This window comes from Silurus meridionalis, chromosome 5 (genome assembly GCF_014805685.1).
Source record: "Silurus meridionalis isolate SWU-2019-XX chromosome 5, ASM1480568v1, whole genome shotgun sequence".
Lineage (NCBI taxonomy): Eukaryota > Metazoa > Chordata > Actinopteri > Siluriformes > Siluridae > Silurus > Silurus meridionalis.
This window is the reverse complement of record NC_060888.1, coordinates 26,239,043-26,257,367: the sequence shown is the minus strand read 5'-3', so window position 1 is coordinate 26,257,367 and position 18,325 is coordinate 26,239,043. Positions and strand designations below refer to the sequence as shown.

Below are 18,325 nucleotides of genomic sequence, written 5' to 3'. Positions count from 1 at the left end.
TTTTGCAAGTTTATGTCTTACTTTTGAATAGTAAATACAGTGGACTATATGGCATTTGTCCAACAATGTACATATCTATCTAATAAAGGAACAATAAAGGAATAAAGGAACAATACTATAGAAATTAAATGAGTCTTTTTTCCTGACGATTTGATGATTCCTTCATGGTTAAAACACTATATGGTGTCCAGCATGTGTGGCAACATCCTGGTGTGGGATCAAAAAAATGGTGTCTTGCCTGCAGTCAAGCCTGGTGGTGGTAACATCATGGTCTGGGGCTGCATGAGTGCTGCTGGTACTGGGAAGCTGCGGGTCATTGAGAAAAACATGGATTCCAACATGTTCTGTGACGTTCTGAAGCAGAACATGATGCCTTTCCTTTAGAAACTGGGCCGAACGACAGTTTATCAACATGATAACAACCACAAACACATCGTCACGATGTCAACTGCATTGCTGAGGAAGCTGAATGTGAAGGTAATGAAGTGTCCAAGTGTGTCTCCAGACCTGAACCCTATTGAGCACCTGTGGGGCTCTTCAAGCGTAAGATGGAGAAGCGCTATGTGTCTAACATCCAGCAGCTCTGTGATGCTCCATACCCAGGAGGATTAAAGCAGTGCTGGATAATGATGGTGCTCACACTAAATATTCACACTTTGGACACAGTTTTGACATGTTCACTGAGAGTGTACTCACTTTGGTTGCCAGTTATTTTGACAAATAACAAGCTGCATATTGACTACTGTAAAATATATCTCAGTTTTATGTCTATAGTATTGTCCCTTTAATAGATATACTAATAAGGTTTACTGAAATGTGAGGGGTGTACTTTCTTTTGTGAGATACTGTTTCAGTGCATTCAGAAAATATTCAGACCCCTTCACTGTTTTCAATGTTGTTATGTTGCAGCTTGATACTACAATCGTTCCAATTCAACACTCAGTTCCCCATAATGACCGAGTGAAAACTAGAAGTTCTACGAATGTACTAGAATTCTAGAAATGTCTGTTGATTTTTTTTATTGATTAAAAAACCTGGAATACCACATGTACGTGTTCAGACTCTTTATTCAGCACTTAGTTGAAGGACCTTTGGCAGCAACTGCAGCCTCGAGTCTTCTTGGGTTTGACGCAACAACTTTTGCACATCTGTATTTGGGGATTTTCAGCCGTTCTTCATGGCTGTTACGTTCCCTTTTAATTCTAAGGAAGGGAAGTAACATATGGTGTTTTTGTGATGGATCTTGAAAAATAGGACATAACAGAGACCCAGTTTTAGTTTTTCTTTTTCGCTTTCCTGTGTAGTGTATAATACAAATTTACAGTAGTATGGAAAAAAAACTATATACAACAAAACAAAGAAACAACCAGCCGGGGTCAATGACCTTCAAAATAGTGAATCGTGGAGGTGGACTCTATAGAAAGCCTCACAGCTGACAGAGCAAAAACCAAGCCATGAGGTGAAAGAAGCTGCCTGCAGAGGTCCGACACAGGATTGATGCAAGACCCAGATCTGGGGTAGGCTACAAATGATGAAAATCTGGATGTTTGATTTAAATTCCTAATTAGCAAGCCAAAAGCATCATGGCAAAAAGAACTTTCTGAGAGTACATGAGGATGAAACCTTGAGAGGAGGAAACTTATTCTTCTATCATCAACCTCAGTGATCTTTACTTACATTTTCATTTACAGCATTTGACAGATGCACTTATCTATAATCAGATTGCGAGCTGGACCCACTGAGGCCCTCTAGCAGGCATCCAATCACGTCTGCATTTTCACATACTTTGATTGGATGGTTCAGAGAACGCACTCAGACCTCGTAAACCGCATCTGTAGCAAACTCGATAGATAGATAGATAGATAGATAGATAGATAGATAGATAGATAGATAGATAGATAGATAGATAGATAGATAAGCTGCGGCTACAGTGAAAGGAGACGTGCTGAATTGTGTTCATTGGGTTTCTCGCTTCAGTGATGATGTTCATTCTCACTGTATGAGATTTCGTCTGTGATGCAGCGCTCTGTTCTACAGACGTGGCCCCCTAATGATGGTATTAAGAGGTGGATTCAGGCAGGACACCACTGAAGGACTTGTTTTGAAATGCACAGCTGATTATTTGTAATATTTATAAGATTTGATCTACTTTTTTTAAAATCCAAAAGTTAAGAGTTGAAATTCACGCCATCTGGTGGAGGAAAATGAGAACAACAAAAACAACAGCGGGCAGGACACATGACTCGGTTAGGCAGCAACACTTCCGGGTCTGCCCACGTGATAAGGTGTCACGTGATCAGCCGGGGTGTCATTCTAATGCGTACCTCTTCACCGTGTTATTGTTATTGACTGGTTGTGCTCATGTGCACCTGCTGGATTCACTGAAATGTGGAACAGACAGAGGGATGGTTTGATTATAGTGTTGGATTTGGATATCAATATCATAGGAATATAAATGATATGGACTTTTGGTCTGTTTGATTTGACATCAACATCATCACCACCATCATCATCATCATCATCTGTCCCATGGTGTGAATCAGAAGGACGCAGGGATGGAGACTCCAGCTTTGCCACACGAGGTGAGTCGAACATGATGGTAACAGGATTAAAGCAGCTGTAAGTAGTTCTTAACACACACACACACACACACACACACACACCCACACACACACACCCCAGTACCTGTTCTGCAGCAGTACAACTGACTAATGGAATTCCAACATCTGTCCTAAGAGCATGGTGGGGGGTGCACAATCTTTCGCTCCTGTGATATGAGACAATACTGCAATCGTGTCGATTTGTTACCCTCTGTTCCAGGTCATTTGTCACATCCTGACCTTTCTTCATCCATCAGACCGAAAAGAAGCCTCGCTGGTGTGCAGAAGCTGGAACGAAGCGAGCCGAGATCATCAGTTTCAGGTTCTTCACTGGATTAAAATGATTTCTGTTGATCCTGGGAACCTGACGGATGGATAAAAAAACCTAGGGGAACCTGATAAAAATATTTGTCATCGTCATATGATTTTAGATTTAATTTTATTGTCATATTTAATAAGTGAAAGAAATCAGACCTGTATCTAAAAGTGTCCCTTTAAACTTTCATTCGAATACAAAAATATTTGCCTTCAAATGTACTTAAATCACTCAAACTCAAATCAACTCGACTCAGTTGATGTGAAAAGACTCGAATGTGACTCACTGATCTATTAATAGAATGATATTAATGACTCAAACACTGATTGATTTCTATTACAATGATCATGAGCACAAAACCTTCTTTTTATCTACTATGGCCGAGTTCGAGTCTGAAGTTCCTTCCATCATTTATTCCTCTTAAAATTGTGTTTATTTATGTATTTATTTATTTTGCAAAAGAATAAAATGTATACAATTTAAAAAAACAAGACCAAAGAAGTACAATCCATATGCTGCACAGAGGCAGAAAACCCAAAAGGGCTTATTTTAGCTTCCACCTAAACAATAAAGAGTCCAAAAACAAATATAATACATAAAATGCATAACGAAAGAAGAAAAGAAATGTTGAACTGTTGATGTTGAACTGATGCTGAACTGTATGTTGGTGATCAGTAGATACACGAAGCGCCAATCAGAACGAGTGTAAAACAGAGCGTGCGCTCACCCCTTATTGGTCGATTGCTGCGTGTTTCACCAGTTACGTTTTTATCCTCGTAAATAAAAAGGAACGACTGATTTCACAAAATGTAGTGACTTTACAGTAAAAGTTTTCCCAAATGGCAGGTACATACATGGGACAAATCCATTTTGGATTTTGGATTTAGACATTCCAGTCTTCCCCATTTTTCACCAAATATATTTTCGCTTTTTCAGAAAAACCTCATCTTCAGGTTCCCAGCTTGCACGTCTTCGTTAGGGTTTATCCGCGGCCTTGCTTGCCGGCCTCGATGCAGTCTGATCATCAGCCATGTGGATGATTCCAGTGTCTCACGCCAAGTGCTGGAGGAGGTCAGAGTTCACCTCGGGGCTGAGCTAGAGGGGCTGATGCTGCCCCGGAGCAGTATGATGGAATCGTCTCTCCTGAAGCTCCTGCCGAGCCTGACCGCTCTGCGTAAGCTCGACCTCGAGGGTCTCGACAGTCTCTTCATGTCCGGAGTGTTCCTGAGCCGGGAGGAACATCGCCAGCAGGTTAGACTGTGAGGACTTGATTAACCTATGATTTATTTATTCATTATGGGAATATTGTGAGATTGTAGCGTGTTTATATCTGTAGGTTCGTAAGGCGATGAAGAACCTGGAGGAACTGAACCTGTCTGACCTGCGCTACCTCTCAGACCTCAGCTTTAATCGTCTAACAGGCTGCACTCTGAGACTCCGGCGTCTGGCTCTGGCTGGATGTCACATCGCTTTCGAGTTTGACCCGTACCTAGGGTGCGCTGTGGGCCCGGGTTCTTCAGCCATGCTTTCTCTGAGGAACCTGCTCCGGCTCCTTCAGGATCAGAGCTCCACGCTGTGTAGTCTGGACCTCAGCCGCACCTCCATTACCCCCGAGTCTTTGCGCTCGCTGGCTCTCGTTCCCGGTCTCCACCTGGACGAGCTGAACCTGTCCGGTTGTAAGAAGCTCAGAGATTACTCCATCGAGCAGCTCTGCAGGCACCAGAGAGGCCTCCGCAAGCTGGACTTAAGCGGCTGCACAGAACTGACGAGCCGCAGCACAATAGCGGTTGTTGCCGAGCTCAAGCATCTCCAGAGTCTCTCCCTGTCCCGGAACTGGAGGGTGACAGAAAAAGGGATGGCGGATTTAACAGCGCTGCCCAGTCTGAGCTCGCTGGACCTGTCTGAATGTGTTAACGTGAGCGGAGAGGAGCTGGTGAAAGGCCTGTCATCTGCTCAGCCCAGAGCTCAGCTGGAGAAACTCAGCCTAAAGAGCTGCACCTACATCCAGGTGAGGAACGAGGCCACAATTTTATTCGTTGTCTCCGATATCCGAGCCACCTGGATTGGAACAGTGTCATCTCTTGAGGAATATTTTGGAACACTAGGGCTACCTAACTTTTAACCTAACCTTCTAACATCAACTTTGAGGACAAAATGTTCACCTGCTGCCTAATAAATAAATCCACCCACTAACAGGTTCCATGATGAAGAGATCATCAGTGTTCTTCACTTCACCTCTCATAATGTTATAACGTCATAATGTCATGTGTATGCATAAATTATATATAGTGTATGCATAAATTATATATATTTAGCATTTTTTTAACAAAGGTAGATTATTTTGACTTGAAGTGAAGTGAAGGTGCTTCAATACAACCTGCAGTCCTGAGCTGTTTTAGTAGACTGTGGGTATTAATTACATTTCAAATCCATCCTCAAAGTTCTTGAGTTGCTCAGACCCTAATGGATCTTTATATTGTATGCGTATTTGTCGAAGGCGTCAACCCAGCCATTAGGGAGGCACAAGCCAGTGCATTCTTAGTGCCGGTCCCAAGCCCGGGTAAATGGGGAGGGTTGCGTTAGGTTTGTGCCAAATCAAATATGCGGATCACAAATGAGAATTTCATACCGGATCGGTCGAGGCCTGGGTTAACAACGACCGCCACAGGTATCGTTAGCCGACAGGGTACCGGTGGAAATTGGGCTACTGTTGGTCAAGGAGGAGAAGGAGAGGAGGAAGACGCCTACAGAGACGGCAGGGAAAGGAGCAGTGTAGGAGAGTGGAGGTTAGGGTTGGTACTTTAAATGTTGGTACTATGATGGGTAAAGGGAGAGAAGTAGCTGATATGATGGAGAGGAGAAAGGTAGATATGCTGTGTGTTCAGGAGACCAAGTGGAAAGGGAGTAAGGCCAGGAACATTGGAGGTGGATTTAAACTGTTTTATCATGGTGTGGATGGAAAGAGAAATGGTGTAGGGGTGATTCTGAAGGAAGAGTACAGTAAGAGTGTAGTGGAGGTGAAGAGAGTTTCTGATAGGGTGATGATCGTGAAGGTGGAAGTTGAAGGGATGATGATAAATGTCATCAGTGCCTATGCTCCACAAGTTGGCTGTGAGATGGAGGAGAAGGAAAGATTCTGGAGTGAATTAGATGAAGTGGTAGATGGTGTACCTAGGAAAGAACGGTTGGTGATTGGGGCGGACTTTAATGGGCATGTAGGTGAAGGGAACAGAGGTGATGAGGAGGTGATGGGTAGGTATGGTTTTAAGGAGAGGAATGTGGAAGGGCAGATGGTGGTAGATTTTGCTAAAAGGATGGAAATGGCAGTGGTGAACACTTATTTTAAGAAGAAGGAGGATCATAGGGTGACGATAAGAGTGGAGGAAGGTGCACACAGGTGGACTATGTGCTATGCAGGAGATGCAACCTGAAGGAGATTGAGACTGTAAGGTGTTGGCAGGGGACAGTGTAGCTAGACAGCATAGGATGGTGGTCTGTAGGATGGTTTTGGAGGCGAAGAAGAGGAGGAGAGTGAGGACTGAAAGAAGAATAAGATGGTGGAAACTGAAGGAGGAAGAGTGTAGTGTGAGGTTCAGGGAAGAGGTCAGAGAGGCTCAGTGGTGTTAAGGAGGTGTTGGATGATTGGGCAACTACTGCAGGAGTGATGAGGGAGGCAGCTAGAAAAGTACTTGGTGTGACATCTGGAAATAGAAAGGAAGACAAGGAGACGTGGTGGTGGAATGAGGAAGTGCAGGAGAGCATAAGGAGAAAGAGGTTGGCAAAACAGAAGTGGGATAGACAGAGTGATGAGAAAAGTAGGCAGGAGTACAAGGAGATGCGGCAGCAGGTTAAGAGGATGTGGCGAAAGCCAAGGAAAAGGCATATGAGGAGCTGTATGAGAGGTTGGACACTAAGGAAGGAGAAAAGGATTTGTACCGATTGGCCAGGCAGAGGGACCGAGCTGGAAAGGATGTACTGCAAGTTAGAGCAGTAAAGGATGGAGAGGAAATGTGTTGACTAGTGAGGAGAGTGTGTTGAGAAGGTGGAGGGAGTATTTTGAGCAGCTGATGAATGAGGAAAATCAGAGAGAGAGAAGGTTGGATGATGTGGAGTTGGTGAAGCAGGATGTAGATAGGATTAGTAAGGAGGAAGTGAGAGCAGCGATTAAGAGGATGAAGAGTGGAAAGTCGGTTGGACCAGATGACATACCGGTAGAAGCGTGGAGATGTTTAGGAGAGATGGCAGTGGAGTTTTTGACCAGATTGTTTAACAGGATTTTGGAAGGTGAGAAGATGCCTGAGGAATGGAGAAGAAGTGTGCTGGTACCGATCTTTAAGCATAAAGGAGATGTGCAGACCTGCAGTAACTACAGGGGTATTAAGTTGATCAGTCACACCATGAAGTTATGGGAAAGAGTAGTGGAAGCCAGGCTGAGAGAAGAGGTGACCATCTGTGAGCAACAGTATGGTTTCATGCCGAGGAAGAGCACCACAGATGCCTTATTTGCTTTGAGAATGTTGATGGAGAAGTATAGAGAAGGACAGAAGGAATTGCATTGTGTATTTGTGGATTTAGAGAAGGCGACGACAGGGTGCCAAGAGAGGAGTTGTGGTATTGTATGAGGAAGTCAGGTGTGTCAGAGAAGTATGTGAGGGTGGTGCAGGACATGTATGAGGACAGTGTGACGGCAGTGAAGTGTGCAGTAGGTACGACAGACTGGTTTAGAGTGAAGGTTGGACTGCATCAAGGATCGGCCCTGAGCCCTTTCCTGTTTGCAGTGGTGATGGACAGGTTGACTATGATGTTTGCGGATGATATTGTGATTTGTTGTGAGAGTAGGGAGCAGGTTGAGAAGAGCCTGGAGAGGTGGAGATATGCGCTGGAGAGAAGGGGAATGAAACTCAGTAGGAGTAAGACAGAATACATGTGTGTGAATGAGAGGGAGGGCAGTGGAGTGGTGCGGTTGCAGGAGAAGAGCTTCAGAAGGTGGAGGAATTCAGGTACCTGGGGTCAACAGTGCAAAGTAATGGAGAGTGTGTTAGAGAAGTGAAGAAAAGAGTGCAGGCAGGGTGGAGTGGGTGGAGAAGAGTGACAGGAGTGATTTGTGATAGTAGGGTATCTGCAAAATTGAAAGGGAAGGTTTATAGGACTGTGGTGAGACCTGCGATGTTGTATGGTTTAGAGACAGTGGCATTGAGTAAAAGACAGGAGGTGGAGCTGGAGGTAGCAGAGCTGAAGATGTTGAGGTTTTCGTTGGGAGTGGCGAGGATGGATAAGATTAGAAATGAGTTTATTAGAGGGACAGCGCATGTAGGATGTTTTGGTGACAAGGTGAGGGAGGCGAGATTGAGATGGTTTGGACATGTGCAGAGGAGGGACATGAATTATATTGGTAGAAGAATGCTGAGGATGGAGCCACCAGGTAGGAGGAAAAGAGGAAGGCCAAGAAGGAGGTTCATGGATGTGGTGAGGAAGACATGCAGGTAGTTGGTGTAAAGAGGCAGATGTAGAGGACAGGGTGGTATGGAGACGGATGATCCGCTGTGGCGACCCCTAATGGGAGCAGCCGAAAGAAGAAGAAGAAGATTTGTCGAAGGCGTCAGTTCACCCCACAGGTTTTTAGCTAGATCATTCAAAATCCAGCTGGCATCATCCTGCACCTACCTTTTTATCAGGATCACCTTCTTTTCTTAAATACAAACCAAAAAGATGCACAATTTCTCACTTGTCACCATCTTGGTCTACATTTCGAGCTCATCTTTCCCATATTTTCCAGCAGTTCTGGCAGTATTTTTTTTTTTTAATGGATTATGTTTGTTTTTTGCTCCAGGACGTTCACTCGCTCGCTCGGCTCTTAACGTCCAGTCTGAAGGAGCTGGATCTGACCTCCTGCGATGTCCTCACAGACTCCAGCGTCCACGCCATCTCCTACTACCTGGCCGGGCTGCGGGTGCTGCGTCTCGGCTCGTGTAAGCTCATTACAGACTGGGGGCTGCTCGGGATGACGGAACCGGAAGATGGAAAAGATCCCAGCAAGGATAAGGTAAAAAACCTGGGAAATACTGAAAAGGCAGAAAAACTGAATATATCACACACAGTGATGTGATTCTCACATATACCATATACCAGACAATACAATCTTTGGTTATAATTTTATATTATGATGTCCCTTATTTTTGGGTAATTATAATATTCTAAAAAAATGCTATTACTTATTTATATTTTAAATGATAGTTTTTCCTGGTCGCTTTGCAGCATTTTCTGGAATCATCCTTAATATTCACAGAGCAGCAAGTGCATTTTTCGAAACAATTTGTACAAACAGCACAATACATTGGATTTCTTGCAAAAGCCTCCACTTTTCTCAAAGTCTTTCGTTCATCTCTCGAAAGTAAGTATTTGTGTCAATAAACATCTCAGTTTGTTTCCTGGTTGTTCGTCCATTTTCATAAATTGGCGCCGTCCCTCGCCAGTCGAAGGTTCACAAGATTCACCTTTGACCTGTTTTAGAGAACTAGTTGATCATTGGTTGATCTGATGCCGTTCACTCGCTTTCATCAGCGACATTCAAGATTCATCTGCACAATTCAATTCATGAAAAAAATGTGTAATAGAAATTTAAACAGATTTTAACGTTTAATCATTTTGCGTTCAATGATGTAAAATGGTGAGATTTTCAGGTTAGAACCAGTTTAATATATTTCGATAACTACGATGAAGGAAACAGCAGACACTCAGTACTTAATCAATTACATGAAAGCATTCGAAATTTCTTTAGAGCATCCAGAAATTGCTTTTACCATGTATCATCTAACATCAGATTTCAGGGAAGAAGCTGTGAGAATCGTATCTGTTCCATACACCTGATCATCACACCCATATGTATATGTTGGACATCTCAATCCAGATTAATTCCTCCTTTACCCTTCAATAATGAGCTTCAATCTTGTGGTGGTTTTTACCAGATTTTGTGGTGTGGCTGCGGGGATTAGGGATCATTCTAATACAAGAGTGTCAGACAGATCAGATGTTGGAGGAGGTACAAATCTGAGGTGTTCATTGGGGTTGAGGAGGTCAGGGCTCTGTGGAGGACACTTGAGTTCTTCCAGTCCAACCTTCAACAACCGTGTCTTAATGGGACAAGTGTCTTTAAATCGTGTGTACAAAAACCCCTCAGTGCTCCAGGAAGGCCGTATCATGGCTAAACCTGTGCTCTAAACATTGCTGGGATATGTGAAGAAAAAAGTTCACTGTGAAATAATGCACATGTGACATGAATATATTCCTTAAATTGTACAGAAAATGTTTAAACTGGGTGTCATTACCAGTTAGAACGTCATGATCGAGTCTCTCACAACACGAGTGCGTCATTTTGAAGAAACGGCTCGACACTGAGATGATTCGTGTTGTGGAACAAAGCGGTGAGGGCTCCTCATGATGGCAGCTCGATGTTCAGCCTCGATGATCTCTGGTGTAAGGGCCTTTCAACACCGTCTGGGGTCCAAAACGAGCTCAAACCGGTTCCTAACAATCGCTGACACCCTTTCAAACTGTCCCCTTCAGTCTGCTTCAATCTCTACAATACATAAAGAACTCAACTGTTACTCTTGTCCCTGCAGGATGAGGAGAACGGGCCGAGCTTTACCCGGACTTTCGGGAACATCGGCTTCTTTCAACCCCCTAAAATGGCGTTTGAAGAAAAGCCACGTCTGGTGACTGACGCGGACCTGCGCACCTTCAGAGAGCAGGAAGGAACCTCGCTGCGGGCGATTAAGGGTCTAGAGGAGCTCAACCTGTCCGGCTGTTCCAACCTGTCAGACGTCAGCATAACGCAAGTGTGTGTCAGTAAAGTCAGTTCTCCATAAAGAGCTGATGGTGTATGAACACTATGTTCACTATGGTTCATCTCCTTTTCTCAACCTGATCCATGTTCTTGCAGGTGCTGCATTTCCCAGTGCTTCAGCGCCTCTCCCTCGCCATGCTCCCGGAGATCAGTGACGACGCTGTGGCATCCGTGGCTCTTCACTGCCGCTGCCTGAGCAGCCTGGCACTGAGCGGCTGTTCCCGGATCACAGACGAGGGTCTGGCTCGTGCCCTGCCTCACCTGCCCAGGCTGCAGCACCTGCGGCTGGCGCACTGCGACGGCATCACGGACACGTGAGTTGGCGCCGTCCTACATCACGGCACATCACACTTCCATGAACTGAGCATTTTATAAGGTGCAATACTTGTGCAACTGTTGTGCAAAGGTTTATATTTTTCCTATTTTTCTCTTTAGAATCACTTTATTTTTAATACGTTGTCTTTTCTCATCGAGGCTGGAAAACGTCCTGAATTACGTGTTAATAAACGTGACTGTGTGAAGGCTTCTGTAAAGAGAAGTTTATTAGACGTTTACGGAAGATGATTTCAGATGGCTTTGGCGATGAAGCTGTAACTTTTCAGGCTGTTTTTTTTTTTGGCTTAACTATTTAGAGAGAGAGAGAGAGAGAGAGAGAGAGAGAGAGAGAGAGAGAGAGAGAGAGAGAGAGAGAGAGAGAGAGAGAGAGAGAGAGAGAGAGAAGCAGAGAGGTAAAGAGACAAATGGAGAGAGACAAACAGAGAGATAGAGGAGAAATGGAGGATGGGAAAACAGACAGAGATGGGAGGAAATAAAGAGATAGACAGTGAGAGAGACAAAGATGTCGAGATGGTGACAGATCGATCAATCGGGAGAGAGAGAGAGAGAGAGAGAGAGAGAAACAGAAGGAGAGCTAGATATGGATAGATAGGGGACAGAGAGGAGAAGAAACAAAGCCAGATACAAAGATAAAGAGATAAGTCAAACAGAGAGAGAGAGAGAGAGAGAATGTGAGAGAGAGAGAGAGAGAGAGAGAGAGAGAAAGAGAGAGAGAGAGAGAGAGAGAGAGAGAGAGAGAGAGAGAGAGAGAGAGAATAGTGATGGTAAGATTTTCAGTTATATATGATGTGTGTTTATTCCTGATGATGAAGCCTGGGGTGACTGTGGCAAGAAAAAACTCCCTTAGATGTTATGAAGAAGAAACCTGGAGAGGAACCAGACACAAAACAATCCTAATTTGGGTGACATCAAGAGTGTGAATATAAATCTCAAAACAATACAGAACACTGGAGAGTGAGAACTAACATGAGCACTGGAGTGTGTGATTATGAGTAACATCCTTTCTACAGTCTTATACGGTCAGTTAACGTTGTGGAACCAGGAACTACTGAGCAACTCCTAAATTAGCTCAACATTTGAGATCATCGTAGGTTTCTTACTGAGGGAATTTTCTTGAACAGCACACTTCAAATGGCTTTATTCTCCTTAGTGTACACACACACACACACACACACACATACACATTGTTGTGTAACTTTGTGTTTGTATTAATTTTTTCTCCTTCACATCCTCTACCAGGTCCCTGAGCCTCATCGTCCAGCACTGTACACGACTGAAGACGCTGGACATCTCCAGTTGCAAAGACATTACAGTATCTCAGGTGGACTTCCTCCAATCACACCTGCCCTTTCTGGAAAACGTGCAGTATCGCTTTGTGGGCGGAGCTGACGCAAACCTCACGCTATGATTAAACCGTTTTTAACTGTTCGGATGGAGCTGATGAGCGAAAAAGTGGAGCAACAATCATTAAAGCTGTTCCTTGAAGATGAATCGCTTCTGATACTCAGTTAAAACCAACATCAGGGCTTTGGGCAAAAGTTCTTCTATAGCTGTAATAAAGTAAATTAGATTAGATTAGATTCAACTTTGTTATTGTAAAAGGTAAATGTACAGAGCCAATGAAATGCAGTTTGCAATTTATTTACAATAAATAAATAGCAATGTGATGAATAAGGGTATGGGGTCCATATGTACAGGGGTGAAGGTGAATAATGTACAGAAGATTTATGAGCATTACATGCAATTATACACACGATTATTTAAATATTATTTATTTAGTACAAAACACATGACACTTCTTAGCTATCTGCATTACGAGTCAGCGTTCATGCTAAAAAAAAAAAAAACGTACGTACGCACAGTCGTTACGTCGCAAATGTAATGCATGGGACTGAATAGAATTCAGTTTGAGAGATATAAAGTGTCATTATGCCGCTTGTAATTTGTTCATGCGTTTAAAACAGTATAATAAAACCCTAGTGCCTTTTCCGAAATCATTCCAAAAATGGCGTATGAACGTATTTGACCAGTTAATGAGTGTGTTCATTCGTCATTGTAGACGTGTAGAGGGAGTGTTGACAATCGTCTCAAATAATGGATTTGGTGGCGAGGATAATGTATGTATGTGTATATATATATATATATATATATATATATATATATATATATATATATATATATATATATAATATTTAAAAGTCGTAGGCCACCGTTTGATTTCTTGTTTCAGAAATGGTACATTTTAATAAAGTCGAGATGATTTGCAAAATGTAAATAAAAACAGAATGTAACGATTTGCAAATCTCATAAATCCATATACTAGTCACAATAAATCACGTTTAAACTGAGAATATTTACCATTTTAAGGATAAAATAACGGTTATTTTAAATTTAAGGTCTGCAACACGTCTCAAAAAAAGTTGGAACCGTGTAGCATCACGTCTTCTGTCCATATACATCTGGGAACTGAGGAGACCATTTGCTGAAGTTTTGGAAGAGAAATATTATCCTATATGTGTCTAATACAGGATTCTAGCTGTTTAACAGTCCTGGGTGTTCTTTGTTGTGTTTTTCATTTATGTGTGTAATATATATGCTGTGCAAAAGTCTTACGGCACCATTAGATTTTTTGCATATATGTTTTTGGATATGGAACTTTTGGATGAACTAGGTGACCCTCACAAAATGATTACAACTGTGAAGCATCTCCTTAAATAAGATAAAAAAATAAGCCCAAAAGACACCTGATTTTTCCAGACATATGTGGTTCTTCCCACCACAAAGTTAGAGGCACACAATTGTATACGATCTTCGGATGCTGTAGCGTGAAATTTTACCTTCACTTGATCTCGGAGACCCAAAACCTGTTCCAGCATTTCAGTGCCCATGTGCACAAAGCCAGCTCCTTGAAGATCTTCTTTACATAGATTGAAAGTGAGTGAAGGATCTTGACACTGACTGCACCGAAAGCCTCCTCACCTCTGAATCTCTGAATGAGCACAAATCTCCACAAAATCTAGTGGAACATCTTCCCAGAAGAAGTAGAGGTTCTTATAAATGCAAATGGGGTCTAAATGTGAAAAGAATTAATTCATGTTTCTATTACAAACTATTTTTAGAAGTCTATCTGAAGCAACATCTGAACAAACATATTAAAGAATACACATCCTATCCAGGACGTTTCTCCATTTTATTAATTGAGAATTTCATACAAAAACAACACGACAATCTCCATCGTCTTTATGGTATAACATGCAAACTCCATCCCCCCCCAAAACCCCCAGTTATTTACACACAAGAGATTTGCAAATGATGGAAAAAAATTGTTACTGTTGTTACAAAAGTGTGCGTTCTGCAGTCATTGCATTATTAATCAACAAAACCATACATGCATACTGCACCCTGGGGATTGACTGAGCGATTTATTATATATTTAATTATCTTAAATAAAATGAATTACCTCAGAGAATTACCTCAGAGAATTACCTCAACTTTTACACGATACAGTAATAATACGATAGGACTGTAATACAGGCGACACTCTGCTAGCTGCTATAACACAATCTGAAACAACGCACAGTAACGATATGTTTACATTTTATTCAGTAGCCTCTGATCGATATAGAAGCCAATTTGTGCTGAATGTGTTCAAGTCAAAATCAGTACTGCAAAAAAGGGACAAATTTATGGGGAAATTTATGAATGTTGAAATTTTGTATAATTGTAATCGTTATTTCTGTAAAGTTGCTGTGACAACGTGCTTCTAATGAGCGAAGTTTAAAAAAAAACAACCTAATTCCAAAACACCTAGTTACTTTGCACTATTACACTGTATTGCCAAAAGTATTGGGACACCTGACGTTCCGAGCCGTATGTGGTTCTTCCACAAACTGTGATGGACACAACTGTATGCAACATCTTTGGCTGCACTTGAAATTTCCTCTTCACTTAAACTAAAATCTATTCCAGCATAACAATTCTCCTTCAAGCCAGGTCCATGAAGATAGGCTTTACATGGGTTGGAATGGTACATTGGTTGGAATGGAAGATCTCCTGCTTTTGAGCTCCAACCCTATTGAACACCTTTGGGATGAATATAAATGCTGACCTACATCAGTACCTGGCTTTACTAACACCCATGTCTCTGAATGAGCGCAAACCTCCACAAAATCTTGTGGAAAATCTTCCCAGAAGAAGTGGAGGTTGTTATAATAGCAAATGGAGACTAAATGAGGAACGGGATGTTCACAAATTGGACGTGTCCAAAAAACTTTTGTTCATACAGTGTGTCATTTTGATGTCATTTTAAATGCATGTGAAAAACTGACTGACGGTTTAAGGAAAAAAAAAATACCAGATGGAAAAGATGTCCAAAAGCATTTAAGTCTTCAACTGAAGCCCAAATCTGCGGTTTAATAACAACATGACTGTGTAATAATTTCTGATATAAATTGACTTTCTGCTGATTATTTTGATTATTTTCTGCATTAAAATAATTCTGATTCTCAAAATGATTTTTCAGATTTTTTTACCCAGTGTCGTATTAATACGATTTTACGAAAAGTAAAAAAAAAGGTAGCTTGAAAGAAGCAACTAAGGGAGCAGGAAATGTTCCTGAAGGATCTAAACGTGGTGTTTGAAAGCTGAAGGTTCTTCAAGTTCATCTGGTGTAGTATTTTGTTTCATTTATGACACTATTTTTGTCAGAATCTTCACATTTTTACGGTACGTGATTGTAAAGATTGTAATTTTGCACACGCCTGCACGTTACTGAGGTTTATTTGCCGAATTGCTGTGAACCTCCATCACCTTTATTTAAGAAAAATAAAACAAAGAAATGATGAAGATAAAATAAAAAATATTATAGGTAAGATTTACATCAGTGGGTTTTTGGTATGAATTGTGATCTGTATTATAATCCAAATGGATATATTTCAGATATATTGCAAAATGCACTACTATCAATATCATTAATATTATTTTTCGATGCCAAGTACCTCATGATGTACCATTTACATAAAAAAACCTTCTCTGTTCGTACCAGCTGTTAATATTAAAGTTTCACTCCAATAACTGCTCACACAATAATTACACAACATTATTCTATAGAAAATACATTTCAGTGCCTCATTCGTGTAAAATACTGCATATTTACACAACAATTTACAGTATGTTGTATATCGATTAGCAAAACTCATGAAATTTTTCGCTTAAACACTAAAGCTAGCTGTTTGTTATCGCCCCCTGCTGCAGCAAACTTATTACCACACCCCTGGCCCCGCCCATACTACGTTCAGTTATAAGGGCAGGGCTAATTTCAGGTCTGGCAAAACGTGTGAAGTGAGTGTGAAAGTGAAAGTCCTCGCTGTGTCCAAGGCATCTGCGAAATGATATTTCGCCTTTGCCATGTCTAACGTACGTGTGTTCATTTTATTTTGGAATGATGGCAATTCAATTTTACTTGTCACTTGTACACTGAAATTATTTCTTCACATTTCTCAGAGATGTTAGGAAGCTGGGATCAGACTGCAGGGTCAGAGTGCAGGGTCAGCCACGATACAGTGCCCTCTGTAAGCTTAGGGGCCTTTATCAAGAGCCCAAAAGTGGCAGCTTGGCGATACTAGGGCTAAAACCCTCAACCTTCTGATTAGTAACCCAGAACCATAACCACTACCACTTCATATCAGACTTCTACATGTTCTCCCTGTGCAGGTTTCCTCTGGGTTCCCCAGTTTCCTCCTAATGGTGCCAATAGGGGGCGCTATGCCAAGTGTGTAAATGTGAAAGAACGACATCCGAACAAATGTGTATGACTTAAAACTAGCGTTCCCCTTAATAGACTCTGTAATGTCTCTGATTACTGATGCTTACTGACCAAATGGGGAAAAATTTTGAATCCGTAATTATCTAATGGACCCTAAACTGAGTCAAAGAATCCTTGAGGAATTATTGAAGAACCAGATGGAGTGTAACATCAGATGATATATTGTACAGACACATTTGCTAAGTGTAAAGTTGTTATCTTTTGATTATACTGTTGCTTTGTGTTTGAAACAAGGTGCCGTGGTAACGACAGCTTTCCCATCGTCTTGTAATTACCATAATTCCAATATAACATGAACAAACGATTTTTTTTATACTGGAACAGCCACATGCTGGTTACGACGTCATGGACTGTGTGTTGATTTGAGCATTCGAGTTCCATCCTGCAGTCCGGATTACGGCAGATTCATGAAAAATGTAGCTATTAGATGAGTGCAGTACCATTAGGAAAAGAGTAAAAAAAAAAAAAGATATTGTATATATTTATATTTGTATATATTATACACCCTCGCAATGCCTTGAGCAGCTTGAGAAATTATCTGTCTCTCAAAAGAACCTCTTTCTGATCCTTCCTTATCTTCCCAGGATGGGCTTTTCTCTCAAGGAAAGCATCATGTGACAAAACCCAGTCTTCTGCCCCTTCGCTGCCCCTCAGTTTATTGACTCTCTTGGTGGAGCAGGAGGAGGAGCAGGAGGAACAGAGGGAGGAGCAAAAGGAACAGGAGGAGGAGAAGGAGGAGCAAGAGGAGGAGCAGGACGTCACGCCCCATCGTCTGGCCTTTAATTCTCCGCTTGACTGAAGTCGTAGCAGAAGTTGAAGTTGCTGGGCGGTTTGGGGATGGGCGGGGCTGAGTCAGGAATGGGGACGTTCTCCAGATCGAGGAGGCGGAGCTTGATTTCCATGGAGAGGAGGATCTCCAGCTCACTGCGCATGGATTCGCTGCTCATCTCCTTCCCCAGCAGAACGTTCAGTCCATCCGTCCACAAGCAAAACTGATGGAGAGAGAGAGAGAGAGAGAGAGAGAGAGAGACACAGACAGACAGAGACAGAGCAGGAGAGAGAAAAAGAGAGAGAGACAGAGAAAGACAGACAAAAGAGACAGGCAGACAAATATATTAAAAAAAGAAAACAGACAGAAAATGAGAGCGAGAAGGAGAGAGAGAGAGAGGAAGAGAAAGACAGAGAAAGAGAGAGAGCGAGAGAAAGAAAGAAAGAAAGAAAGAAAGAAAGAAGTGATCTTTTAAACACCTATAATATATAATTTCCTCTTCAGCACCATCTCAAAAACATTTCGTCATTTCGTGAAGAATGAGAGTGAGGGAGCAAAAAAAAAAAAAAAAAAAAAAAAAAAAAAAAAAAGACAAAAGAGATAGCTGAAAAATGGAAGGGTTCTAATGGAAAGAAAA

At 41.9% G+C, this 18,325-nt stretch overlaps 2 protein-coding genes across 2 annotated transcripts in view; one reads left to right on the top strand and one right to left on the bottom strand.

The window, feature by feature from the left end:
- The first annotated feature begins 2,287 nt into the window (after nt 1–2,287).
- Nucleotides 2,288–12,586, top strand: lrrc29 (leucine rich repeat containing 29). The gene is made up of 8 exons (XM_046848744.1): nt 2,288–2,582; nt 2,821–2,922; nt 3,853–4,167; nt 4,253–4,924; nt 8,747–8,959; nt 10,536–10,751; nt 10,856–11,073; nt 12,335–12,586. Exons 1-8 carry the CDS (start codon nt 2,556–2,558, stop codon nt 12,501–12,503), a joined length of 1,932 nt encoding a protein of 643 aa, XP_046704700.1. The 5' UTR covers nt 2,288–2,555; the 3' UTR covers nt 12,504–12,586.
- Nucleotides 12,587–17,057: 4,471 nt separating this feature from the next.
- Nucleotides 17,058–18,325, bottom strand: part of elmo3 (engulfment and cell motility 3) — a 30,386-nt gene continuing 29,118 nt past the window's right edge. Inside the window, exon 21 of the mRNA XM_046849522.1 lies at nt 17,058–17,911. Within this exon, the coding sequence (XP_046705478.1) occupies nt 17,699–17,911 (213 nt within the window). The 3' untranslated portion in view covers nt 17,058–17,698. The remainder of the gene's footprint in view (nt 17,912–18,325) is intronic.

What these genes read in the sequence shown, in the direction of transcription:
- lrrc29 (XM_046848744.1), top strand. Translation starts at nt 2,556, where the DNA reads ATGGAGACTCCAGCTTTGCCACACGAG. An exon ending in AGAGCTGCACCTACATCCAG is followed by an intron (nt 4,925 to 8,746) that starts GTGAGGAACGAG and finishes TTTTTGCTCCAG; the next exon opens with GACGTTCACTCGCTCGCTCG. An exon ending in TGCGACGGCATCACGGACAC is followed by an intron (nt 11,074 to 12,334) that starts GTGAGTTGGCGC and finishes ATCCTCTACCAG; the next exon opens with GTCCCTGAGCCTCATCGTCC.